The following is a 27,981-nucleotide window of genomic DNA, read 5'->3' as shown; positions in this document are numbered from 1 at the left end:
GTCCATGCACATTGTTTGACTGTAAAGTGGTAGATAGCTCGGAGCTGATAACTATGAGTCTTCCTGCTGTGCCTTTAAGTGTGGACTCACCCTTCCTGTTCTGTTTGGTGATGGGAATTTTGTCTCCTCCAGGCTTCAGGTTGTAGGACCTGACAACACCCAACTCCTCCTGGAACACCTGCAACACAAAACATGGTCAGGGCGTCAAGACTAAACTATGCAGAAGTCTGAATACATGGTTCCCAGGTCCCAAATAAGTGCATATTACACTATGAAATGAGCAATCTAATTTCATCAAGCATGACAGAAGTCACCGGTCCAGTTCTGTGAGCTATTTATGTCAGAGATACCTGCTTTTCTAAGTCACTTGGTGAGTTATTGATTGAAAGATTTGCCCTGACACCAGGAAAAGATTATATAAAATCATATTGAAGGATTATTTGATTTTTAGGTTTTTAGAACTTTTAGGTTGAGGAAAAATCTGAAAGCCCTCAATTGGCTTAATAAATGACAACATTGCACATATTTAGCTTTATGTATTTGTAATTTACACCAATGCAACCCCTTTCCCAACTGTTTTGTCTGGTCTTTGATGGATTATTCTGCACCGAGTCGTATAAGCAGCATTAGCTAGCGCATTGCTAAGGTTATAGCTGGGGAGAGAACCTTCAGAGCTACTTGTGGGAAAGCTAATATGAAGAATAAGACGATAACAGACGATAAAAACAGCCGTTAATTGTTTCAGCGTGTCTGTCAAACCGGAGTGTCAATCACACATAGAGCAACAGAAAAAGTAAATAAATATCTGTTATTTTGATGGATGGATACAATCTCTCCCCTCTCATAGAAGTTAATGAAACTGTTACACAACCTGACGCTTTGATGCATGAATTCTACTGCATGCAGTAAAAGAGTTTCTCGATTTACTTTTATATTTTCTCTTTGGTTAAGATGGCCGTAGCCTTCAATAAAAGGCTGCACTTAATTCCCTTTTTTTTCCTTTTTCTTCACTGTAGCCACACATAATAAATGTAAAACTGCGAGTCAGAACTAAAAGTTCCACAGACGGAGCCGGTGTCGTGTAGGTGCGGGTCGGTGGAATCTGCGCCACAGAGATGTGACTGTAACCGGCCTGGAGCTCACACTGTGGGTTAAAAATAACACCTGCCCTCAGACTTTTTCATAAAGTCTCTTCCCACATGTGCTCCATATATAACCCCCCCTGCAACATGAATGACTCCACTATATCTGGTTATGTGGCAGGTTTGCCAGCCTGGTTATGTAATCCGAGTTCAGTTTGAAGAATGTGGGGATGTTCTAAAGGTTTAAAGTAACTGAGGCAGAGCAGCAGATACCGTTGTTAAAATGGTGAATATGTAATGATAATAGGGCACACAGATCACCTTTAATGCATTTATTTTCTCAGGAAGAAAACTTTTACATTCGGCAGGGAGCTGGTGCACATTCCTGCGTTAGAAGCTGATAATAAGTGCAGACATCTGACCAGGAAGTTGGTGTTTTCTGTCACGCATTCAGTGCATCTTTGCAGGAAATGCACTCTCTTCCTTGAGCCAAAATTAAATGACTTATTCTAAATTTGAGGAAGATAAAAGAAGTTGACACTTCTAACTCTACAAACTAAACATCTGCAATAGGTCAGGTTAGTATTTTCTAAGCAGTAATGTTCAGTCTGTGGGCCTGAATAATCACTAGTTACATAATTTGAGGGCGACTTGCCTGCAGCTGACTTTATGGTCGGCATCCACTGCCAGCCACGTAAGCGCTGGAGTATAAAAATACAGTTTACTGGAGTGAGTGAGCTCCCAACAGTGGCTGCTTTTATGGGAAAACTAAGTCGAGCAACACTTTTAAAGATACGCTTTCTTCTCCCTCTTCTAAATACAAGAAAATCACATGAGGATGACATCCAAAAGGTCAGAAAATGAATAATACAACCCTCAAAAGGCACGAGTTTTACTACACGCCAGAGAACTCAAACCCCCAAACGGGCACCTTTAGCGTTACTTTCCGAGGACTTCAGGCAGACATCACATGCATGCAAACAAACGATCCAAACTTTTGGCCCAACTCCTGAGTAAATGTGTTCTTACAGCCTTCCTGCAGGAGGTCAGGAGAGCTGTGGTGTTTCTGTGCAGAAAGGAATTCAGCTACGTTGCAAACTGAACTAAAACAACTGCAGCAGATCCTGTGAGAAATCAGCTAATATTTCATATCCGTCATTAACTTTGTTTCCATCAAATTAAAGATAAACTTTTTAAATGTCGCCTCATCAGGCTTGATTTATTAATCTGGTTTGGAGCGAATAAAGTCGGCTTCAGGGTCTCATCAGCCGGCTGGAACAAGCAGCAAAGCAGTCGCTAACCTGAAGCCAAAGCATGGGAGTAACATGTTTACTGTGATTCTGAAGCATCAGGTGTTCGTGTCTGCTCTGATCTACTCTTTTCCCACGAAGCGCAAACCCTCTTCAAAGAGCTTTGAACTGTTTCTTTGTGCAACACAGAGGAAGTTTTCATCAATCTCAGCTAACCCTAACCCTAACCCTACCCTAATCTTACCCTAATTTAATTCTACCCATACCCCAATCCTACCCTAATTTTACCCTAACCCTACTCTTACCCTAATCCTAACTTAATCTTACCCTAACCTTACCCTAATCCTACCCTTACCCTAACCTAATCCCAACCTTACCCTAATCCCACCCTAATTTTACCCTAACTCTACCAAAACCCTACCAATACCCTAATCCTACCCTAACCCTACTCTTACCCTAACCCTAACCTAATCTTACCCTAATCCTACCATAACCTTACCCTAATCCTACCCTTACCCTAACCTAATCCTAACCTTACCCTAATCCTACCCTTACCCTAACCTAACCCTACCCATACCCTAATCCTACCCTTACCCTAACCTAATCTTACCCTAACCTACCCTGATCTTACCCTAACCCTAATCCTACCCTTACCCTAACATAATCTTACCCTAACCCTTACCTACCCTGATCTTACCCTAACCAAACCTAATCCTAACCTTACCCTAACCTTACCCTAATCCTACCGTTACCCTAACATAATCTTACCCTAACCCTAACCTAACCCTAATCCTACCCTAACCCTAATCCTACCCTTACCCTAACATAATCTTACCCTAACCCTTACCCTAACCTACCCTGATTTTACCTTAACCTAACTTAATCCTAACCTTACCCTTACCCTAACATAATCTTACCCTAACCCTACCCTAATCCTACCCTTACCCTAACCCTTACCTACCCTGATCTTACCCTAACCTAACCTAATCCTAACCTTACCCTAACCTTACCCTAATCCTACCCTTACCCTAACATAATCTTACCCTAATCTTACCCTAACCTAACCCTAATCCTACCCTTACCCTAACATAATCTTACCCTAACCCTTACTCTAACCTAGCCTGAACTTATCCTGACCTAACCTAATCCTAACCTTACCCTAATCCTACCCTTACCCTAACATAATCTTACCCTAACCCTTACCTACCCTGATCTTACCCTAACCAAACCTAATCCTAACCTTACCCTAACCTTACCCTAATCCTACCGTTACCCTAACATAATCTTACCCTAACCCTAACCTAACCCTAATCCTACCCTAACCCTAATCCTACCCTTACCCTAACATAATCTTACCCTAACCCTTACCCTAACCTACCCTGATTTTACCTTAACCTAACTTAATCCTAACCTTACCCTTACCCTAACATAATCTTACCCTAACCCTACCCTAATCCTACCCTTACCCTAACCCTTACCTACCCTGATCTTACCCTAACCTAACCTAATCCTAACCTTACCCTAACCTTACCCTAATCCTACCCTTACCCTAACATAATCTTACCCTAATCTTACCCTAACCTAACCCTAATCCTACCCTTACCCTAACATAATCTTACCCTAACCCTTACTCTAACCTAGCCTGAACTTATCCTGACCTAACCTAATCCTAACCTTACCCTAATCCTACCCTTACCCTAACATAATCTTACCCTAACCCTACCCTAACCTAACCCTAATCCTACCCTTACCCTAACCCTTACCTACCCTGATCTTACCCTAACCTACCCTAATCCTAACCTTACCCTAACCTAACCCTAATCCTACCCTTACCCTAAACCTAACCCTAATCCTACCCTTAACCTAAACCTAGACCTAACCCTAACCCTAACCCTAACCCTAACCTTACCCTATCAGACTAAACATTCAGAGTCAGCTTTCAGACCACTTTCTGCAGCTGATGCCGTATCTAACAGGACACCAGTGCCCAGATATGGTTAGTGGGACTTATTTAACTGCATGCCCATCAGACGGCTGATTGAATAAATGCTCATTCGAATCTGATGACATTTGACTAATCTGTTGGATGACATCAGTGGAGACGATCCAGATGGCCCTGAGATCTAATATTAACTTGATTGAAATCACACAGCAATGAAAACAGTCTCGTATGTTTGTGAGCGTCACTGCAAGCTTCCACCCTGAAGTCTCTGGATGTTTTTAGATGTATTCATCTCTTTCTGAAGCCGTTAACAGCTGGAAGCGACCCTTTAGCTTTATCTAGTCGAAACAAAGATGAAGCTAATTCTTTTCTAACGAAGCTTCTTACCTGGAAGGTGAGGTAGAAGTCCTCCTCCACGTTTCCCTCATAGCTCAGCAGCTCTCCTAAGCCGTGAGCCAGATCCTGCACACAGACACAGCTCATTTGGAAACCTTTCATCTTTGCTTCGTCTCTGGGAAACCCTCTTACCCTCCCGACTTAATGCTTCAGGCACAAGCAAGGTTCTTTTTTTAACCTTTTGCAGAACAAGCGACAGCGTCGCTTCTGGCCTGCGCTCTGATGACTTTCACATGTTATGTAACCGTTTTTAAAAGTGCACCCTCGAGGCCTCGAAGTTTTATGCTGCAGATCTGATGTGAACGTGTAGCAACCGATGCAATTCTTGCAATTTATTTGACAGATTTAAAAGTTTCCTGAATAAAAACGGCTAAATCCTAAATGTTTGCAGACTCACTGCACACCGGTTGCAGGCCTCATGTCAGAGTTCCTCCGGTTACACAACTGCAAGGCCGGTTTTAGCACCCCTGTGTGGGTGTGCAGTAAGAGTGTCTAACCTTCACAGTCAGAAACATTTTGGATGGGACACAGTTCTTGGATCAGGTAACTGAGTGACTGGAGATTTGTTACATCAGACACACTCTGCGTCCTGCTCAAAGTCACCCGAGTCTTCTGCAACGAGCTGCATCACGAAAAGGACGAGCTTGGACGTGTTTTGCATGCAGCAGATATCTGTCTAATGATTTACTGGTCTCATGGCATATCGTTTCCTTAATTTAGTTTTTAGTTATTTCATTTAAAGTACAAACCTTCACATTATGAATCGTGATGGGACACAGATCAGGTGTAAAACCTGTAAAATAACCTGTGAAAACCAGAATTTTATGACTATGTCGACAGTTACAGCTACTGGCAAACACCGGTGAGCTAAATCTAATTGGTTCTCCTTGGTTTTGGGTCTGGTATGCTCCTATACAGTAGTTTTTAAATCTATTTATAGATGCTCAGCTCTGTTAGAGACAGCAAAGAAATCAAACCCAAGATGTTTCACAGCTGAAACAGCGAAGTGGATCGAGTGTGTAGAGCTGGACTGAGAGCTTTGTTTTACACTCAGCAAGAGCATCGAGTATATTTCTGTCATAAAATGTAACTCAAAACTCTGTTTATCAGCATACCGGCTGCGGCACGTCAAACTATCAGAACCGTAGTAATAAGTTGCTGAAGCTGTGGCTCCATTTCTCTTGGCTGCAGTTTTAAGTTGCAACACTTCAGAAGAACAACACCAAAAGTTTAACTCTGGCGCCCTCAAGTGGCAGAAAAAAGAAAGAAGCAAGCTGTCAGAATGACGGACGTTAAATATATATGTTGGTTTTGAGTTGTACAATATGATGCAAAAGTCCTAATTTCTTCCTGTTTCCTTCCAAAGCAGTCAGACTTTATTCTGATCTTTTAAAGTGTCCTGATCAACTGTTCTCCAGCTCTTTGGACATTTTCTGCTTTTTCACTCATCTTCAGTCCAGTTTTTCTTTGTTAAGCCACTTAACTCTGAGCTATGAACCATTCAGGCAGGAAAAAGGCTCCTAACTCAAGGGATGAACCAGTGTTGTGTCCACACAGAACAGACAACTTAGCAAAGAAGCCATTTTAAACTATATCTTTAGGCACTTTGTTCCCAGCAGCCTGTCACAGAGACACATCATTTGTTCCCATTTCTTTAGCTGCATCTCTGAAAAACAGCTTCACGTTTTCAACTTTTTTGTACATTTATGTTTAAAACTACCAAAAGAGTCAAATTAATATAAGAAAGAAGAAGTGTCAGGCCTAAAGAACTATCTACAGCAGATGAACAGGATCTGAAAGTGATGTCCTTAAGAAAGAGGAAAAAATCCAGCAAAGACCTGACACAGGAGCTGAGAGATGCATCTGGACCTTCAGCTGATCCATCTGCTGTTGGCCCAAGCCTCATCAGAAATGGGCTCCATGGAAGGGTGGCTGTCAAGAAGCCGTTCTTAAGGAAGGGAAACAGGGAGAAAAGGCTGAGCTGTGCCAAAGGACACAAGAAGTGGACTGAAAATCAGTGGCAGCAGGTCTGATGGAGGGATGAATCCTCCCCAGAGCCCGGAGCTCAACATTACTGAAGCAGTGTGGGATCATGTTGGCAGAGAACGCAACAAAAGGCAGCCCACATCCAAAAAGAGCTTTGGGATGTCCTTCAAGAAGCCTGGAGAACTGTTCCTGAAGACTCCTTAAAGAAAGGACAGAAAGCTCGTCTGAGAGGGTTCAGGCTGTGTTGGAGGAGAAAGGAGCTCAGAGCAGATATTCACTTTAAAGCTGCTCAGAACTGAACTAACTCTGGTTCTGCCTCAGATTCTGGGTTTATGTTCATGTTGGAATATGTTATCCATGATATCTAATCTTGGAGTCAGAGACACTTACTGGCATGACCTGCTGCAGGTCGTCCAAGGTGGCAGTTGTCATGCCAACCAGGGCGTTTTGGTCACATGGAACAGTAGGCGGAGTGAGGAGCTTCCTGTAAGCACAGAGCAGACAATAACATGACAGGTTGCATTCATTTTCTTGAAAACCTGTGTTTGGCTCAGCACATCTGAGGCAGCAGGGAGAGGTTGGTGCTGATGTGATATCCTGCTGTTCCTCATGCGGAGAAACAAACGGGAGATCTGACACAGGCTGTGTTCGAAACCGCATACTCCTACTAATCCTACTACTCATACTAACCTTTGGAGTTAGTAAGCGAGTTTGAGTAAGCAAGAAGTTCCCGGATGCATACTAGATTCTCCGAAATGTTGGGTATGCATCATGAGGTTACTACTCATACTCAAACTACCCAAGATGCAACGTAATGTGACGTCGGCGATCGTCATTTCCTGTCAAAACAGCAGTTTCAAGCTAGCTACAACGAGGGTAGGTTCACTTCCTGTTTTCAAAACAAAAGCACCAATTGTATCGTAATGGCTTCCCCTATGGTAAAAGGCAACGGGTATTTCATTTTGTGAAAATAACCGAAAGTGCGTTGCTCACTGCGGCTAGCTTTAGTAGCGCCGAATTCGTGGGAACAAAATTGTTACTAGCCGGTATTTTGTCAGGTTTTCAACACGTTGGGGATCTAAACGACTACTCTCTCGCCTGAAAATGTTTCAAATGTTGCTAAAGTTTACAGAGTTTAGAGCTTAAGGGAAATCAGCTTCAGGCCGGCTGATTTCGGCTCGGGCAGGAGCGAAATGCATTGTGGGTAAACGCTCTGCATACTGTCTGATCGATGAGTATGTACTATGGAAGTATGCAGTATGCAGTATGTAGTATGCAGTATGTAGTATGTAGTTTCGAACACAGCCAACGTCTTCATGCCAGGATCAGTGATGACCCAACAGGACTGCTGTGATGCAGCCAGCGGGATGGAGCGGACCCTTTCTTTGGCCAGTTTTAGTTCATTTAAGCTGGAAAATTAATTTCTGAGCTTTAAAGCCCAACCAGCAGCTTTTACATCAGGAGTTAATTTATGAGTTGCATCGGTCATGCTGCACAGAATTAAGATTTGGTATCTTCTGATTAAATGCAGCATGCACAAGACGATACTGTCACATCTTTATGAAGATTACTGACAGGTAAACGATCCCAGGGGATCACCTTTGGTTAAACAGAGGTAACTAGGAATGATACCTTCTGTCTGTACTAGGGCTGAGCAATTTTATCGATACTGCGATATATATTGATATTTTTTTCCCAGAAAAAGTATCAATTTTTATTTTTTATTTTTTTTAAAGCAAACTTTATTGAAAAGTCAGACGTTACAATTAGTGAAAGCACAAAAACATTAATATCATACAATACAATGCCAGGGGGTCACATTATAGAAAACACTCAGTAGGGTCACATGGCACTGAAAGGATCGGATTATTGGCTAAATTCCAATCAGACTGAGTTATTAAGTGCATGTAGACACCTTAATCTGACTAAGAATGGGATCGGATCGGATTAAGACCCCGAGATAACTGGGTTGAAAGTCACACTAAACCTCATTGTAGACGCTGAAGCACGTGGTGAATTAGACTTTGCGTTCTGCGCATGCTCCAGATGTTTTCCCGGGGTCGTGACCCAGAAGTCAAAGGAGACGATATTACTGTTGTTGTCGCCGTCAGAAAGAAACAAACAACGCGATGGAGAATGCTCCGTTGGGCATCGAGTTTGTGCAACAAGCAGCTCATCACAGACCAAATGTAGAGGGACGTAGCTTCATCTTGCTCTGCGTTCTCCATCTTTCTCCAATGCCTGAGTTTGTTGTTGTTGTTGGTGGTGAAGAGGTCAACAGGAAGTGGCTCTATTAGCAATAGTTGGAATGGGTACAGCGCCACCTATCATACCGGGGTATGACACGCTTTGTGCCTCTGATCCCATTCATTCACCGCCATATATCCAAGGAGAATTACCCTTGCTCAACTCATTCTTATTATAATTTAGCCAATAATCCGATCCTTTCAGTGCCATGTGACCCCACTGAGTGATAAATTAGTGAATAAAAATGTTGTATAAAGTGCATAAAATGTTCGTTTGTGTCTGTTTGTCTGGCTGTGTTGTCCTTACGGATCAAAGGTTGGACCACCAGTCCAATCAGCGACGTTTCATGTCAAATAACACCGTCCCTTTATTCAGAAAATTATGTCAGTGTATTGAATCAAATCGAATCGTATCGTATCCAATCAAATTTTATCTAATAAAATCGTATCGAATCGAATCGTATCAAATCAAATCGAATTGTATCGTATGAAATCGAATCGTATCGAATCGTATCGAATCGTATCGAATCGCATCGTATCGAATCGCATCGTATCGAATCGTTGGCTGAATATCGTGTATTGTATCGTCAGATTAATGCATCGCTGCAGCCCCAGCCTGAACCCAATGAAACTTTCAAAACAAACATACACCGATTAGAAAAGGCCTGAAGATGGAATAAAATAATTTAACTTTAGGCTGCTGGAGCTGGGCCTTTTTACGAAGCTGGACTGCAACATTGGGCCATTTTCATCAAATAAAGGATTTCAAAGTGGGTGCAGAAACACTGTGAATCGTATCGTATCGAATCAAATCGAATCGTATCATATCGAATCGTATCGTATCGTATCGTATCAAATCGAATCGTTGGCTGAATATTGTGTATTGTATCGTCAGATTAGTGCATCGCTGCAGCCCCAGCCTGAACCCAATGAAACTTTCAAAACAAACATACACCGATTAGAAAAAGCCTGAAGATGAAATAAAATAATTTAACTTTAGGCTGCTGGAGCTGGGCCTTTTTATGAAGCTGGAATGGAACATTGGGCCATTTTCATCAAATAAAGGATTTCAAAGTGGGTGCAGAAACACTGTGATGGTCCAGCAGGTGAAAACACTCCTACCTGTAACAGTAGAGAGGGAAGTGGATGTCCAGAGCGATGCTGTTGTAAACTGCTAAGCCCATCAGCTGATGACACAACAGGTTAAGGACAAAACACAGAAACCACATGTGCACACATCAAATAAACAATATAATTCCATAGTGAAAATGTGACTAATGCACACGGTTGTAGAGCAGGTAGCCGCAAGTTGACTAAATGATGTCAGTAACTGGGTTTGAGGAGGGTGGAGCACATCCACCTGCAGTTTTTTTCTTCTTTTACATTTATGGGGAGTTGGCCCCAAAAGACACACACTGAGCTTCACAGCTGCCACATGTGGTGACCATGTGTGGCATCGTTGTATGTTTGAACGCCACTGATTCCAGATAGGTGGCAAACACACACAAAATAAATAAATAAATCCCCTTATGAACACACACGCCTACAGGCACCAACATTAAGAACATTACCTCAACCTTTAAGGTAATTCAGAAGTCCCAAACGCTTTACGTATAGATCAAAGAGTGTGTGGCTGAAAGCCCTTAGAGGACCTCGTTCATATATCTTCACTTTATGGGACAGGCATAAATAAAGCTGTCCCTCTCTCTCCTTCTTTTTATCTCTTAATCTACCTCTCTCTACCAGCACCCGCTCTGTTTCACATTATTTCCCTGCGTTTTCCACCTACTTCCAGGTTCTTAAAGTTTCTGAGCCCCAACAACACAAAAAAGCAGAATAAATGCTTAATGTTAAATACTAGATGACGGCCGCTTCCAGCGGTATTTCAGGCTCACCAGGACCCAGTTTGATGACCTGCTCGGGAGGATCGGTGCCGTGATCTCTCGGCAGGCGCTCAACTACAGGCGCTGGTACTTATATCAGCCATGGTTGATGAGAGAATGAAATAGATAGCCCCTTGAGCTATTTGCTCGTTTTTTACTCGCGCGAATAGCGCGAGTAAATTCAATTACACCCGCGGCAACACTCGCGCGAGTAACGCGGTGCGTTCATTTTCCATACTTCTTTTAGCTAAAATCTACATTTTCTTTTGTTTTTTACAACATCTTTTAATTTTCTGTAGTTGTTTTATTCATTCACAGATTTTTTTTCATGGCATTTATATCATTCCATATATATCCATATTTTCCACTCATTTTTTCCACAGTTTTCAGTTATACTACAGCTAACACAGCTCATGCGATTTAAAAACATGTGTATGTTAGGCAGTTATTCCAACATTTTCATCCAGACTGAAAAATATTTTAATGTTCCAAACTGCCAAATACTTTGATTTCACATCAAATGCATCCGACTCTCATTCCATCTGCATCACATGTACTTTATTACCAAATGTGTAACATGCTAATGCAAGATGAAGAAAGCCTTTCCCACTGAGGGAAATATCGAATGCACGGAGGGTTTGCATTCACTCACAGGAGCCGAGTCATATCCAGTAACTACGAGTTACAAATACAACAGGGAATTTAGGTTTTAGACTGTATCCTACAGGCTATGTGAGATAAAATAAAATATTTTCAACGTCAAGGAATGCCAGTAGATCAGTTTGTGTGACCCAATCTCATGTACACACCTGATCCAGAGTTCTGCACGAGCCTGCTGATGATGCATTGATCTGAAGCAGCTGTGCTGAAGCAGGGAAACATCTAAAACCTGCAGGACAGCGGCCCTCGAGGACCGACTTTGGACATCCCTGGGGTATGTCATTCAAATAGTTAGCAACATTTGAAACACGTAGCGCCCTAAGAGATTGTACAAAAATGTAGTGTCCTGCACGATCATTTAAAAATACCAGAAACTGTGCGCCAGTGTCAGAAAACCTTAACTTATGACTAATTTCTAAGTCTCCGTCATAATTTGATAGAAAGTATAGATTGAGCGCACAAAGGAGGGGATTTTGGTCTCATTACGGCATCTGGCTCCTCAATGGATCAATAATGGGATGACAAGATTAAACAAACTTAATTTAAAGACATGTGATAACATTAACTTTGGAGACAAGTCAGCCCTTTGACTGAATGATCAACTAAATCAACACAAGTCACACAGAAAAGGCCCAAAATGGGCTACGGTGCATAGCCTGGCGACGCCATCCTACGTACTTCCGCCCAAAGATTTTGGCTCCGCACATAGTCTGGCCAAATCCCCCTACCTCGGTTCGCTCAGTGTTTTGCCAATCAGCAAACAGTTGCGAGTGGTGACGCAGAACTCACGCGCGGACAGACCCGGCGGCAGAGACAAGCTATTGGACGGGCATTTAAATGAGTAGGGGGGGCCCCCTAGCGGGGGGTCTGGGGGTCCTCCCCCAGAAAATTTTGTATTTCTTAGATGCAATTTCCTGCATTTTAACCGAATTGTGGGCCCCGTTTCAGCCCAATAAGGAACTGTCCTTTTGTTACTAAATACGTGACGATTCCATTATTTCAAGGGACGGTTGGCAACTCGTTTAGGCAGCCCTGGCAAACACATCACGCTTCCTTTAAAGTAGGCATTCGGAGACATCTCGAATAGCCTGCACAGTTTAATCCACTCTGTATAATCATCGGTGCATAAATTGAACGCAAAGCCCAGATCACGTTTGCCCCTATCTAGTCGCCATTAATACTAATAACACACAACGAGCAAACAGGAGCGCAACAACAACAGCAACGCCCACGCACGGCCACAGTGAATTCAGAGTGGCGTTGATCAAAACGCATTTGAACATGTAGTTCAGGGTCGGACTGGGAAAAAAAAAAAATCGGCCCTGGCAATTTTCCCCGGGACCAGCCCCCCCCTCCCCTCAGTATTAATTAGTATCTCCAATCTAATTAAATAAAAATAAAAAACGAGCACAAACCGCTCAGTCAATGGCATGTACCCATAGAAAAAATACACACACGTCACACAACCTGACTATCGACTGCTAACAACCATGATCAGTAACCTACACAAACCCAGACATAATGGCTCGGCGGCCAGCAATCGGATAAACCAATGAAGTGAATCAATCCTGTGAAAGAATGAAAACAAGTGAATGAAACCTGCACTCACCCATTATAAAGTTAACTCTGCCAGCCCCATACTGTTGCCCCTGCTCAGCCAACTCCTTGACGTCGGGTATGGTTGGTAACGTTACTGCGGCTAGCATTAGCAACGAGGCTGCTAGGCTTGCTAAATTGGTAAGCATTAGGCTACTGAAGAAAGCTAGTCTTTTTGGCTACGTTATATTATTATCTTTCTTCTCGGCTATAGCCTTTGTTTACGGCCACTGGCCTTAACCTGACGCGTTAGCTTGGCTGTCAAATCACCGGAAGTTTTCACCGGAAGTACTGGCGCACACACAAAAGCTCTCTCCAGACATATCTTTCTTTCATTCCGCCCAGATGAAATTTAATGCCACTCTTCGAAAATCAGAGAAATTTAAGACATTTTAAGACCTTAAAAAAACGTATTTTTTATTTAAAACTTTTAGATCGTGTCCCCTCAGTGTTTGAGGCAATCTCCGGTGACCGGTCAAACGTCAAAGTGAACCCAGGGGGGGCACACCGGTGTGGATGGGGGGGCAATGCCCGCGAGTGCCCCCCCGTGGCGCCGGGGCTGCGCGCGGAGTCCATTGTAGTCCATATAATTGTAGTTCAACCGCAGCGGAAATAAACATGGCGACGGAAGAACGCTAGAAGCTATCCATGAAGTTGTCTCAACTCTGGAGAGCATTACACAATTAAAACAAGAGCAAGAGGAATGCCTCTTCAATTTTGTTAGTGGCAAGGATGTCGTAGCTCTCCTTCCAACTGGCTTTGGGAAAAGTTTTATTTATCAAATGGTACCGGTATAATGAAAGCGGATGTGGGAAGCGTGATTCGCTAGCTAGAGCCTCGCGAGAGTAAGCATGAACCTCGGCGCATAACCAACGTCATTTCTAAACATTATGATTGGTTAAGGGAACTCCGTTACTCCAATGAATTTAAGTTGCTGGGTAAGGTCCCGCCCTCCATGGAAACGGATTCCTCTTGGGTTTTCCCAGACTGTTTGACAGAGTCAACAGTCAGCTTTCGCCCAGGCTATACGGTGCAGTAAAAGGGACAAAATTCAGACGACTGAGAAGCTATATCTATAGCCAGCTACTCATCTGAGCCATAATAAGACCAAAACATTAATAATTACCTCCGTGTGAATCAGTTAAAATGGTTGCACAGACTCTGCTTCATGATTGAAAAACAATGTGTTTAGTTTTTTTTACTTGTTAAGGTGGACTGCACGGTTAACACTAATGACTCAACTAATTTTATGTCAATGTCTTTCTTTTCAAGCTACTTTTATCAAAAGCCGTTTAGCTTTTTCCTTTGTCTTAACAGCATCGTAAAAGTCTGCACCGAGGTTATTGGAGCCAAACCTTGGAGCTTGTCGTCTCTTTGTAAGAATTCGAAATCTTTCGTCCTTCTGCTGACAGCTTTTAGACCTTGTTGCTCTTTTAGCTGAGTTGGTCACAGGTCTCTAACCTGTGGCTAACTATGAGTGTGTGGACCAAATTGTGGCAGATGAATCCTCTTTCCCAGGATCAATAAAGATTTCTGAAACTGAATCAGACGGTTGCCAAAACAAAGAGGCTGCAGGGCCTGAAAAGTTGACGAAAAGTCGACGAAAAGCTGACGTTTGCACGACTTGGATGCAAAAGCAGTGAAGCCTGCTCATCATTGGCTGAATCAGCAGCTGGTTTTAGCAGGGATATACCTTCCATTCACTTCTTAAGGCTGAGTCATACTTCTTTTAACTGCCCTTGCGCTTGCGTCTTGCGCGTATGTTAATGGCTCGAGACGTTTATACTTCATTTTGCTTTGTTGGCGGTTACGTGTGCTGCGTGGCGATCCACCGCCAGGACAGTAGGTGGAGTAGCGGGTTTTTTCAATGACAAGCCTACTACAATGAAAGCAAATTCACCGCCAGGAGCTCTTTGGCAAGTCTCTCTTCCATAAATTCATGCTTCTTCTTCTTTTTCTTGTAAATAGCCGGTATTTTGTCAGATTTTCAACACTTTGGGGGTCTAAACAACTACTTTCTCGCCTGAAAATGTTTCAAATGTTGCTAAAGTTATATATTTACAGAGTTTAACCTATAGCTTAAGGGAAATCAACTTTTCAGGCCGGCTGATTTCGGCTCGGGCAGGAGTGATGTGCACTGTGTTTTCGACCACAGCCAGTGGGTTGCGCTTGCGTCTTGCGTGAAGTTTACAAAATTGAGGTGACACACGCAAGCACGCAAGGGGGGGCTTGCAACCGCGCAAGGGCTTGCGTTGCGGCTTGCGTCTTGCGTTGCGTGTTGCGTTACCGACTATAAACCAGGCTTTAGTCATCTGAATTCTGTACCTTTTACTACAACATTCATTTTAAACTCCTTTGAAGTTTCAAAAGACATGGGCTGTGTTCGAAACCGCATACTACCTACTTGTAACCCATAGTAACTAACTTGTCATGTTTTATTGTGGCGGGTCGGACTGAGGGTGCGCGCCTTTAAATGCCGGGTCGGAGGTGAGCTGATTGCTTGTTCCACAGCTGTTGCTGTCACTGCTGTCTCTGTGACAAGTGTTGGCGTTTCCTTAAATCACTGCTGTTATATTCACAAATCAGCTGAAAACAACTCAGCCGACGGTGTTTTATTTTATTTTGCCTGATAACCACTTGACGGTGAGTCATCTGTTACAATTGTTTGCTTTAAATAGTTATCGTATTGAACGCCCATGCAACATTCCGGTGACTGGATGCTAATTAGCATTGCTAGCGTGATGTTATGTTTGTGGGGACTTGTTTGAAATTCATTTAATGTTGTATCATAAGGAAATGAAATTGATTGTTTATGGAACATTTTGTTGATATGCATTTACTGACCGTAGTCATTAAAGGATAAGACCGTTTTTTTGACATTGGGCCCTTGATTTCACATTATAACATGATGTTCTACTCACCCCTGCTTGTTGTTGAACATTTGGAGCTGTTCCGAAGATATTCGAGAGGCGTCTGGCTGCTCTCCTGAGATATTCGGCCATGAAACGGTTTCCTATGGGCAAGCTTATACAGGCACAAACTATGCTGTTTATAATTTATTAATTACTGTACATTAGCACTGATAACGTGGAGGTGCGTCGCTTACTTAAAAAAATCCGGGTTACTGTAATTTTGATTTTTTTGTCGTAAAGTGGGTGTTACTGACGTCCTGGTCGTGCTACTGCCACAGACAGCCCACAGACCTGCTGCCTATTTATTCATTCGGCTAAAATTCAAAATTAGTAACCCAGATTTTTTTAAGTAAGCGACGCACCTCCACGTTATCAGTGCTAGTGAACAGTAATTAATAAATTATAAACAGCATAGTTTGTGCCTGTATAAGCTTGCCCATAGGAAACCGTTTCATGGCCGAATATCGCAAGAGAGCAGCCAGACGCCTCTCGAATATCTTCGGAACAGCTCCAAATGACCAACAACAAGCAGGGATGAGTAGAACATCATGTTATAATGTGAAATCAAGGGCCCAATGTCAAAAAACCGGTCTTATCCTTTAAATGTATATCATAAAGACTTGGAAGTGCACTTAACTGGATTAATTTTACTAATTTTGATAGCCTTATTGGAATAAACTGAAACGATTATCATGGTGATAAGCTTTTTGTTGAAAAGAATTGAAACATAACCATGATTACTTTATTTATGATTAATTGTTTGAGCAGTCAAACTATTTAATGCTAATTGTCCTTTTGTTTGGACCTGGCTTAGGTCAGGTTTTTGTACTTGTATGTCGAGTTCCGACCCACCCAGGATGGCGAGCTATTAGATCACCGCAACAGTGTGGTAGGAACTATCAGACACCAAGTTCCTTCTATGGACCTATTGCCTTTGAACTATTGGATTTATTGCCTTGGATTATTGACTGATTGATGAACTATTAATTCATTTCGTCTACAATTGGACCAAGTGAAACTCTTGGGTGTCGTCTGAGGTTTTTTTTCTGTTATAATTATTTATTTCTCATATGTTTATCCAACTGTTATTATTACATATCTTTCTAGCACATATACAAATGATATTTGGATCCTGATTATTTTAATACAAATACTAAAAGGTATTTTCAGTCTCTGAGTGATTTATTGACACACACTGGCTCCGTAGTCGAACCTACTTCTGATTGCTTTATTCTAGCATTTACCGCAGTAACGTGTCTAGCCAACTAAGCGTTACATACTGCATACTCATCGATCAGACAGTATGCAGAGCGTTGCTCCTACCTGAGCCTAAATCAGCCGGCCTGAAGCTGATTTCTCTTAAGCTCTAAACTCTGTAAACTTTAGCAACATTTGAAACATTTTCAGGCGAGAAAGTAGTCGTTTAGATCCCCAATGTGTTGAAAACCTGACAAAATACCGGCTATTTACAATTTTGTTCCCGACGAATTCGGCGCTACTACAGCTAGCCGTAGTGAGCAACGCACTTCCGGTTATTTTCACAAAATAAAATACCCGTTGCCTTTTATCATAGGGAAAGCCATTACGATACAATTAGTGCTTTTGTTTTGAAAACAGGAAGTGAACCTACCCTCGTTGTAGCTAGCTTGAAACTGCCGTTTTGACAGGAACGATCGGCGACGTTATGTTGCATCTTGGGTAGTTTGAGTATAAGTAGTAACCTCATGATGCATACCCAACATTTCGGAGAATCTAGTATGCATCCGGGAACTTCTCGCTTACTCAAACTCACATACTAACTCAGAAAGTTAGTAGGAGAAGTAGGAGAAGTAGGAGGAGTAGGAGAAGTATGTGGTTTTGAACACAGCCATAGTTTCTCACACACTGCTCCTGTGTTTTGTCTCAGTGTTTCTTCAGGAAATGATGACTCAGTTTAACGTGTTGTTGTCCGTCAGGTAGTATTCGCCTCACTTTAACAGCGGGTACAGACCAGATTATTTCTCTTTTTACAACCCGATCTACAAAACCTTAGAGCTGAAAGAGGGCGCACTTTCTTCTTCCCTATATTTTCTCTCTCCCCTCTCCACCGCCCAAGCTCAGCGGTAATGCAGCGCTGCCATGACGACAGCATAGGAACACAGACTGATAAATTAGCTCTCAGAACAAGCACACATGTGGAACATATACGGAACACCCAGGAGCAAACGCACACTTCCCGCTCTTCTCCTTCTCTTTTTTTTTCCATGCACACTCGCTGGTTCTGCCCTAAACCAAAACACACACACACACACACACACACACACATATATTACTGTTTCCATCACTTCAGGGGACATTACGCTGACTTTTACTTATTTGTTCTTCACCACAAACCAAACCCAAACCTGAACCTGAGTCCAAGTCTTCATCTTAAAGCTGAAAGGTTCATGTAACAAAGCTTTAAAGGAGGTTTAAGCCTATGTCTATGTCTGCAACCATTGGTAATTCACACACACACACACATTCTCGCACTTAGTGCTGAGTAAGTACCGAGTAAAACCAATCACAAAGTGAGGACCAGTATTTCTAGTTCACTTAGAAACAAACAAAGTGTCATTCCAGACACTAGGTGGCATAGTGATCCAATGCACTGCTTCAGATTTTGAGAACCACAAAAGATTCAAAAAAAGATTTTAATCTGTGTTAAAGTTTAGGGGTGAAAAATTGACACTCAGGACATTCTGAGATTCCTACTGAGAAAATTAGAGGATAACATCTATATAACTTAAGGAGGTCATCTAGAGGGAAACAAAGTGAGGACCGGCCAAAATGACCTCACTATGTACAAATTACCTCACTCTGTTGGTTAAAATCTTGACCTGGTCCTCACTCAACAGCAAGTGCAAGAACAAACACACACACACACACACACACACACACACACACACACACACACACACACACACACACCAACCTGGCCAGGAACAGGCAGCTATTAGGTTATATAACCTTCTGACAGTTCCCAGCTGGCTAGTAAATAAGCCTGAAGTTCTGGATCATTCTCTATTTACATACACACATGCGTGTGCACACGCACGCACATGTATGGACAGCAGAAACAACAGCAGAGCTGCTGAAAACTGAAACTCATATATGAAAGGTTCACAGATTTGGGATTTTTCTGACAGAAACTTTTTCTTTTTCTTCTAACATAAGTTAAATATCGAGCCGTGTGTTCATAAAAAAAACTTTTATATCGTCTCCAAAAACAAGTTAAAGTCTTCTCCAAATCTTAAAGTAAAAAATAAAACGTTTTAAGTGACTGCAGGAACAAAAGAGGACGATAAGTCGGTCATTTTTTACTCTTCTTCACACATCTCATCACATAGAAAAGCATGAGATACTGTAACAAGGTGAGCTCGTTTGAAGTTGTTAAATAATTAATTTGATCAAAGATATATCCAAAGATATATGCACACTTTACTTGATCATAAATAATTCACTTTAGAATATTTACTTTTTAAATCTTGGGACATTTGTAGGACATTATAAAGCATAAAATCGTAGGGTGGCCGATCCCTAAGAAGCACTTAAATCAACCCTTCTTGCAAGATACAAGTCAGCTTTCCATCAGCATTTTTAATTCCTGATTTAGAAAGACTTTCACTAATGTGTTAAATCGTTTGTACGCTTGCTGGAGGTAATTCCCAAAGAGCCGTTGGTGTAAAACTTTGATTAAACTTTTAGTTTTGAAGAGGGCTGAACGTGCATTAGAGGGAACGGAAACGACGCTTCTCACCAGCTGTTTTCGGTCCGAGCCGGAGAACAAACTCAAGAATGACTTAGAACACAGTTCTAAGAATGGTCCTCCTCGCATTCTGTTCTAGTAGCCGCCTTTCTCCTGGGGAACTGTTTCAGTTTGCATTCCCACATGAGTCGGGACCTGATAGGGACTGATGCGACGCAGCCGTCTGCGACAGCGACGTGTTACTTTAGCGCCACATTCAACAACAGAACAAAACCCGGTAAAAGTAAGGAAAGAAGAAAAAAACACCACCAAGAAGCTAACATGGAGAGCGGGGAGGCCACCGTGTTCATGGTCTGCATGATGGTGATATTAATCATGTGTGTGTGCCATAGTCTAATGCTGTATTCATTATAATGGATGTCTATGGGAGCCGTTTCTGTAATCTGCCATTGCAGAAAAACTAAAAAGCTGTAAAAACTGACGTTGTAGCTCATCAATGACATATCCCAGACCTAATAATCCCCCATTGAAAATACAGCAGTTTTTGTGTGTTTTTTTTAAAACAGAAATTGGTGTTTACCTACTAGTATTTAAAGGGTTAATTTTTTGAAAATAATTGAAAACTTGGTGGTTATGATCAGAACTGAAGTGGAAGAAAAGATTAATGGGGAAAAAAGTGGAAAAAAATATTTACATATGGTATTTTGGGGATCATTTTAGAAGGGGACAAAAATGTCCCTTTTTAAGAAATTAAGATTTAATTTTATTTTTTTTTTTTTAAATCAGGCATAACAAAAAAATAAAAAATCCCTAAAAATCATTGTTGTTGCTAATCATTGACATATCCCAGACCATAATTATCCCTACTCAATAATTCCATTTTGCATTCCATATTTTGAAAATACTGGCACCTAAAGGCTTAAAATTTGGGCTAAAAAGTTCAAATTGGCATCTAAAGGGTTAATTCTTTTGAAAATAATTGAAAACTTGGTAGTTACGATCAGAACTGAAGTGGAATTAAAGATTTATGAAAACAAAAGTGGAAAAAAATATTAATATATGATGTTTTTAGGTCGTTTTAAAAGGGGACAAAATGTCCCTTTTCAGAAATGAAGGAGTTTTTTTTTTTTACACAATGAAAAATTGCATTGTATATGATGTGTGTTTGAAATTTGAAAAATTAGTCAAATATGCACAACTGGACCAAATATGATGAGTATCACTATCTACAGTGTGAAATTAGAGGAGAAAGTACACCCCAAGTGGACAAAAATGTCCCCTATCAGGGATTAGGGTTAAACACACGCCGGTTGTATCCGTGTCGTATGAGGAAACATTTCAGCTGTGACAACATGACAAGGGGCGGAGCTACCAACTACCAAGGGGCGGAGCTACCAGCCACCAAACACCTCCGTCAGATGTGTTCCTATAGAACCCAGAACAGACCCAGCTGAGGAGGAGGAGCTGAAATGGTTCAAGGAACTGAGGACCGTGGTCCCGAGTTCCTGTATGTGCGAATGAGGGAAAAAACGGCCCCATTCCTGAAAAGGTTAAAGGAACTGCAGAAGGTTCCTACAGCAGACATCCCAAGTTCCAAAAACTAATTTCAGTCCGCCGTGGGCAATACTGAAGTCACTATTGCATACAGTGCACCTCGCCACGGTGTCATCATTCTTCACCTTCACTAGACATGGATACACTTTAGTATGTTCTGCTGTAAAATGAGTCTAATATTTTCGTTTTTTACTCGAGGATTCACCCTCTGCCATTTGGCAGGATGCACAGTTTTGAGTCGTAACTTAGGTGACTGTCGGAGAGTTAATCGAAGCCCTCCCACACCGAACGTTATTGGCTTATTTTGCTGACTAAACCAATCGGCGCGCCTTCTGACCAGCAGTCGCCCTGAACGCTCGTTGAACAGAGCATCGCTTTGGACAGACACGCACAGGTTTCACACACACACACACACACACACACCCCCCCCCTCTCTCGTGCCTGCGCAGTCGAAACGCGCATGGTGCACGAGTTATTGTGTTGCCTGCACGCTCTCACTTGCATTGAAAAAAAAAAACACTCCCTTGCATAATCTAAAATCCGGGATATTTTATCCGACTCGCGGGCATCCGTGATTAACTATCAATATCAGGGAGACTCCCGGAACTTCCGGGAGACTTGGGATATGTCTGATACAGTGGGAATGCGGCTTATGTCGACTAATTTAATAGTCGACTTTGTTTTCTCTCAAAACTGCCGCGTCCTTCTTTCTGAGCAGTAGTTGTAATCGGGGTCAGCCGTGATGTCACTGGAAGTCAAACCAGACGGGCTCTGGTATCACGGCTACCTGGCAACGGAGCTCAAAAGTGTGGGATCATATTAAGAAAACAAAAGAGAAAAGTGTGCAATGCAATGTCTGCAGGGCAGCACAACTGCGATGCACGAGCACCTGAAAAGGAAGCACGTTGTAACCGATTGTTACAATGATGAAGAGGGGCCGTCGTCTCGGTAAGTTAGCTTGCTAGTTAGCTGCTAACATTAGCGTAAACAGAGAGCTAACTTTCTACTTACTCATATCGATAGCTGTAAACGTTAACATTAGCAATGGCGATTTGATTCATTAGCCTTAGCACGTGTATTTCATGAAAGGTTTAATGAACTATCATCTAAATTTTTAACTTTATTTTTTGTTAGCATATAGCTTCAACACTCAAAGCTGAAAGCGAATGCTGGTTATATAAGAGCTGTAAGTTTTACATTCATTTTACGTATGATCAGATTAGTTGACTATCAAAAAAAAACGTTTTTGGCAGCCCTAATGTCCACCACCAGTTGTTTTTTTTCCTCCTCAAGGTTTGTTTCCTGTTTAAACAACTACTTCTTCTACTGAATTACAACCACGAGAATAAGATAAGCTGAATCTTTATTAGTTCCACGGCGGGGAAATTCACACTGATACAGCAGCAAAATACAGTAAAGCAAGTAGGAACTGAGAGAGAAGCCATAAGGGCACTATAGTATATATAAGGGATATTAATAGAAATATAAATTAAGAGTGTAACGAGTATGTGTGGCCAGCATATAACAGCATGTAGCCTGCATCACTGCCCTCTGATGGCTGTACACAGCCTCGTTTATTCACTTCAAATCATCCATGGAAACATGTCTGATTCGCATTTGATTTGGTGGCTTTTTTAAAATATAGCTTCAGACGAGCTTCGTTAGTGAACGCTGAACCAACGACAGATGCCAAACTGAGCGCACGTACACATTCATGCAGCCTCAGGATGTCAGGACGGGACTCACACAGACACTTGGAGGTCAAAGAAGTGTCCACCTGAACTAAAAAAGTTTAAAATAAACCTAAAAACACACAGTATGGGGACCCTTTCTCCTCTGAAGTTTAAAACACGAAGGTCTTACAGCATCATACCAGTTATACAACATGCATTTCAAGCTTTTTGTGCAGAAGAACAACAGCAACAAGTCGATGCTTCAGTTAAGTTGGTCTGTGCAGCTGACAAAAAAACTATGTGTGTTCAAACCTTGTTCTTTTAAATGAAGGATACAGTCCCGACCAACTGGAACTCAGAATAGTTGTCGCACTTCCAACTGCTGAACCAATGGCAGCGAGAGTCCTTCATGTAGGTGAACATTCCTGTAAAATAAAGTGTTAGATTATTAGATTATTTGAGCACACAAGTAAAGTACTGTGCAGAATTCATGATTTAGCCCTCATTTCTTTAGGTTTTCCTTCCAAGCAGTCAGACTTTCTTGTAATTTTTTTAAGTGGTGTTGGGCAGCAGTTCTCCAGCTTCCTGAAGCTCTTTTAGAGTTTTTTCTTTGGACATTTTTCTGCTTTTTCCCTCATTTTTAGTCCAGTTTTTTCTTTGTTAAGCCACTTAACTCTGAGCTATGAACCACTCAGGCAGGAAAAAGGCTCCTAACTCAAGGGATGAACCAGTGTTGTGTCCACACAGAACAGACAATTTAGCAAAGAAGCCATTTTAAACTGGATCTTTAGGCACTTTGTTCCCAGCAGCCTGTCACAGAGACACATCATTTGTTCCCATTTCTTTAGCTGCATCTGTGAAAAACAGCTTCATAGTTTCAACTTTTTTGTACATTTACATTTAAAACTGCTTTCAGTTACCAAAAGAGTCAAATTAATATAAGAAATTCAGTTTAAAAAAAATCCTAATCCCAAAAAATTGAATGTTATCACGTCTAAAAGTAGAAAAGCAGGAAAAAAAACAGACAATAAGAATTATATGTTATTCAACATCAAGAAAAAGTAAATAAGATTCAATTTAAAGCTTGAAAAAGGAATATAAGATATAATCTAATGACTAATAATGGAACAATTCATATAAATTAAAAGATTAAACTGTTGTATGCCACCAGGAATGAATAATCTAGAAGCTCTTTGTGGGTTTTAGACTGGAACTAAGATTTGTTCCCATTTCTTTAGCTGCATGTGTGAAAAACAGCAAAGATAACACAGTCTGACAGACAGAAAACAGGATTTCTGCAGCAACAAGGTGATTCCCAAAGAGCTGTTAGCTGAAAACTTGGCATATCTCAGCATGGTGTGCAGTGTGTCCTTAAAACATTTGAGGAAACTGGACAAGTGGAGGACAAAAGAAGAAGTGTCAGGCCTAAAGAACTATCTCCAGCAGATGAACAGGATCTGAAAGTGATGTCCTTAAGAAAGACGAAAAAATCCAGCAAAGACCTGACACAGTAGCTGAGAGATGCATCTGGTCCTTCAGCTGATCCATCTGCTGTTGGCCCAAGCCTCATCAGAAATGGGCTCCATGGAAGGGTGGCTGTCAAGAAGCCGTTCTTAAGGAAGGGAAACAGGGAGAAAAGGCTGAGCTGTGCCAAAGGACACAAGAAGTGGACTGAAAATCAGTGGCAGCAGGTTTGATGGAGGGATGAATCCCCACCAGAGCCCGGAGCTCAACATTACTGAAGCAGTGTGGGATCATGTTGGCAGAGAACGGAACAAAAGGCAGCCCACATCCAAAGAAGAGCTTTGGGATGTCCTTCAAGAAGCCTGGAGAACTGTTCCTGAAAAAGAAAATGGGTAAAGGAAAGAGAATAAGTAGATAAAGTGACTAAATAAAAGTGGAACGATGGAATTATGGGATAAAAATCTAAAAAAAAAAGCAGCACCTTGCAGGTAGAACCATCCTGTATCGGCCGGATTTCCATCAAAACTGTGTTAACTTGTTGACATTTGCCAGAGCGAGGAAAAAAAAAAAGTAGAATAATCAGATTGTGGAAGCTTTTCCAGCTCCGACTGAGAGAAACAGCAGCAGTCTGTTCCGAGCGGAGACGCACATCTGGACGGCTCACATCTCCGAACAGCAGAACCCGACACCCCTCCACGCATAAAAGAGTCTGTGTTTGTGTGTGTTTGTGTGCGTTTGTGTGTGTGTTGTGTACACCTGCCCATGTGCAGCTCAGTGTGTGTGGGAGGCAGCGTCGGGGCTTTCCCTGCACTGCTAATGAGGGGAACACAGTCCTCATTGAGTGTGTTGCTTCGGGCCGGCGTCCCTTTGGCCCCAAAAACACAGACGACCGCGGAAAGATGGAACGACGATGGAAAGAACAACTTGACCAGAGGGAAGAGAAAGAGACATAAATGAAGGGAGTCCGGGACACAGATGCACAGACAGACGTTCGCTCGCTTCCAATTCCAGAGAGATCCAGAGAAGACTGAACAGAAGCTACATCCAAAGATTTTCACCCAGACAAATCATTCATGGAGACAATCTGTTTTACATACACCGCAACCTAAACAGACGCCCACATCACGTCCTGCTGCCAGATATAAAACAAAAACACAGAGTTTATTCGTGTATATTCTTCGACTTTTAGCCAAGTGGAAGACCGTTAAACGCAGATGAAGTCTTCACCTCTAAGAATGAGTCCTCAGTAATGAGTGTGAGTCCCTCCAACAAGGAGTGTTATGTTTGTGGTGAATCATGTCAACCAGGGTGAAAGATGTTTTTCCTGAGGTTTTAATGAAACGTCTGAGACACGCTTTGGTCAAAATCCCCCCTCCTCACACACGTCTCTGCAGCCAGTTTCAGCAGCTCCAGCCCCATCGTCGGAAGCCCGTCCCTTAAAGACGGCCAAACCCTCTTAAACTGATGGCCCCCGAGTGGCAAAACATCCAACTTGGCTGCCGCCACTACTTGTACAACTGTGGGAACAACAGATAAATATCCTCTTAAATTAAAGTCTGTTGGTCTCAGCTGGGATCTTTATGGCCTTCCAAAGATTAACATCTGTCCAGAAATCTGTTTCCCTGATGTTCGCACATCATTTTGAAAGTTCACGACACAAAGGCTGAAAGCGTATAAAGGTCTGGCTCTCTGGTCGGACTCCAAAGAGGGACTTCTCAGCTAAATTAAGGCGGCAAAGAACTTAATCAATGTTCTGGTTGTATACGGACAGGCTTTGTGTGTCTTTGTGTGCCCAGAGATAACCGCCTGAAACCCAGAGATAACCGCCTGAAACCCAGAGATAACCGCCTGAAACCCAGAGATAACCGCCTGAATTCCAGAGATAACCACCTGAAACCCAGAGATAACCACCTGAAACCCAGAGATAACCACCCGAAACCCAGAGATAACCGCCTGAAACCCAGAGATAACCACCTGAAACCCAGAGATAACCACCCGAAACCCAGAGATAACCGCCTGAAACCCAGAGATAACCGCCTGAAACCAAGAGATAACCGCCTGAAACCCAGAGATAACCACCTGAAACCCAGAGATAACCACCTGAAACCCAGAGATAACCACCTGAAACCCAGAGATAACCACCTGAAACCCAGAGATAACCATCTGAAACCCAGAGATAACCACCTGAAACCCAGAGATAACCACCTGAAACCCAGAGATAACCACCTGAAACCCAGATATAACCACCTGAAACCCAGAGATAATCACCTGAAACCCAGAGATAACCATCTGAAACCCAGAGATAACCACCTGAAACCCAGAGATAACCACCTGACCCCCAGAGATAACCACCTGAAACCCAGAGATAACCATCTCTTAAACCTGTGGTTCAGTCCTGAGGCCATTATTATTTTCTTCCAACATTAATCCCTCTCTTCTTCTCTGACATTCATCACTTCTATGCAGATGATACTTGGCTGTGTCCATCTTTTAGGCCTCCGCGTTTGGATATTCTGGCAGTGGACACCATTAAAGCTCCTCCTGAATTAGATCCTAAAATCAGTCGCTCACTTGTTCAGCTGCACGGTCCAACATTGGGACTCTCGGCATAATAATCGACTCCTCTTTGAGCTTCAACTCTGGTTCCAGGAACATTTCTAAGTCTTTCTTTTTGCACGATTGATTTATAACATCTGGAAAACATTTGACTTGTGAACCAGGACATTAAGATTACAGTCAGTGGTGCCAACGGTTGCATGTCTGACGAGGGCTGAGCAATTTGATCGATACAGCGATATATGTCGATTTTTTTTTTGTTTCCCGATAAAGCATTGATTTTTTTCATATTTTATTTTTTAAAGCAAACTTTATTGAAAAGTCAGACGTTACAATCAGTGAAAACACAGAACATTAATATAATACAATTCATGTCAAATCACACTGTTCCTTTTTTTTTTCAGAAAATGATGTAAGTGTATCGAATCGTTGGCTGAATATCGTGTATCGCATCGTGACATTAGTGTATCGCTGCAGCCCTGCTGATGACATCACATGCATTCCTACTATTTGACATTGGTCCAATGAGACTGGTTCTTAACCTGGGGTGCGCGCACCCCCTGGGGGTGCGCTGGAGATCGCAAGGGGTGCACAGAATTTTGTCTGCGGTGAGGTTGTGACGTCACGTTACCAAAGTTGTATTTGTTAAGTTACATTCAATAACTACAAAATCCTAACAACACATCCAAACGGTATCAGTAAAATTAAAACATTTAAAAATATATTGAAAACAAGTTATGTCCCCATCATGTAATTTCATTAAAGTAGGCCTGTGTTTCGATGAAGAGACAGTTGTAGACATGCGTGAAGTGAATTGTTGCCATGACGATTATTAAGTAGGCAGTTGGCAGTGTTTCGCCTGTTGTTTTGTGGCTAAAATGTCTGAGAAGCGTAAAAGTTCTGCAGATGATGATTCATCTGTTAAGAAGAAAACACGACAATACCACGACGGTTACCTTGAATATGGCTTTATCGAAGGCCAGGACGGTTCTCGGCCAGAATGTGTATTTTGTGGAGAGAAACTTGCCAACGATAGCATGAAGCCGAGTAGACT

General features: G+C 42.1%; 1 protein-coding gene across 2 annotated transcripts in view; it reads right to left on the bottom strand.

Moving 5' to 3' along the window:
• hectd2 (HECT domain containing 2) overlaps nt 1-27,981 on the bottom strand; it is a 108,722-nt gene that overhangs the window by 25,868 nt on the left and 54,873 nt on the right. For both annotated transcript variants that reach the window (XM_075481278.1, XM_075481287.1), the window contains exons 14-18: nt 23,244-23,332; nt 10,025-10,089; nt 7,047-7,140; nt 4,662-4,736; nt 91-178 (exon numbers count right to left, since the gene is read on the bottom strand). In XM_075481278.1, the coding sequence (XP_075337393.1) occupies nt 91-178; nt 4,662-4,736; nt 7,047-7,140; nt 10,025-10,089; nt 23,244-23,332 (411 nt within the window). The remainder of the gene's footprint in view (nt 1-90; nt 179-4,661; nt 4,737-7,046; nt 7,141-10,024; nt 10,090-23,243; nt 23,333-27,981) is intronic.

This window comes from Odontesthes bonariensis, chromosome 2, assembly GCF_027942865.1.
Source record: "Odontesthes bonariensis isolate fOdoBon6 chromosome 2, fOdoBon6.hap1, whole genome shotgun sequence".
In the NCBI taxonomy this organism is placed as follows: domain Eukaryota; kingdom Metazoa; phylum Chordata; class Actinopteri; order Atheriniformes; family Atherinopsidae; genus Odontesthes; species Odontesthes bonariensis.
Note: the sequence above shows the minus strand (reverse complement) of the source record. Positions and strands in the feature narration are given on the sequence as shown.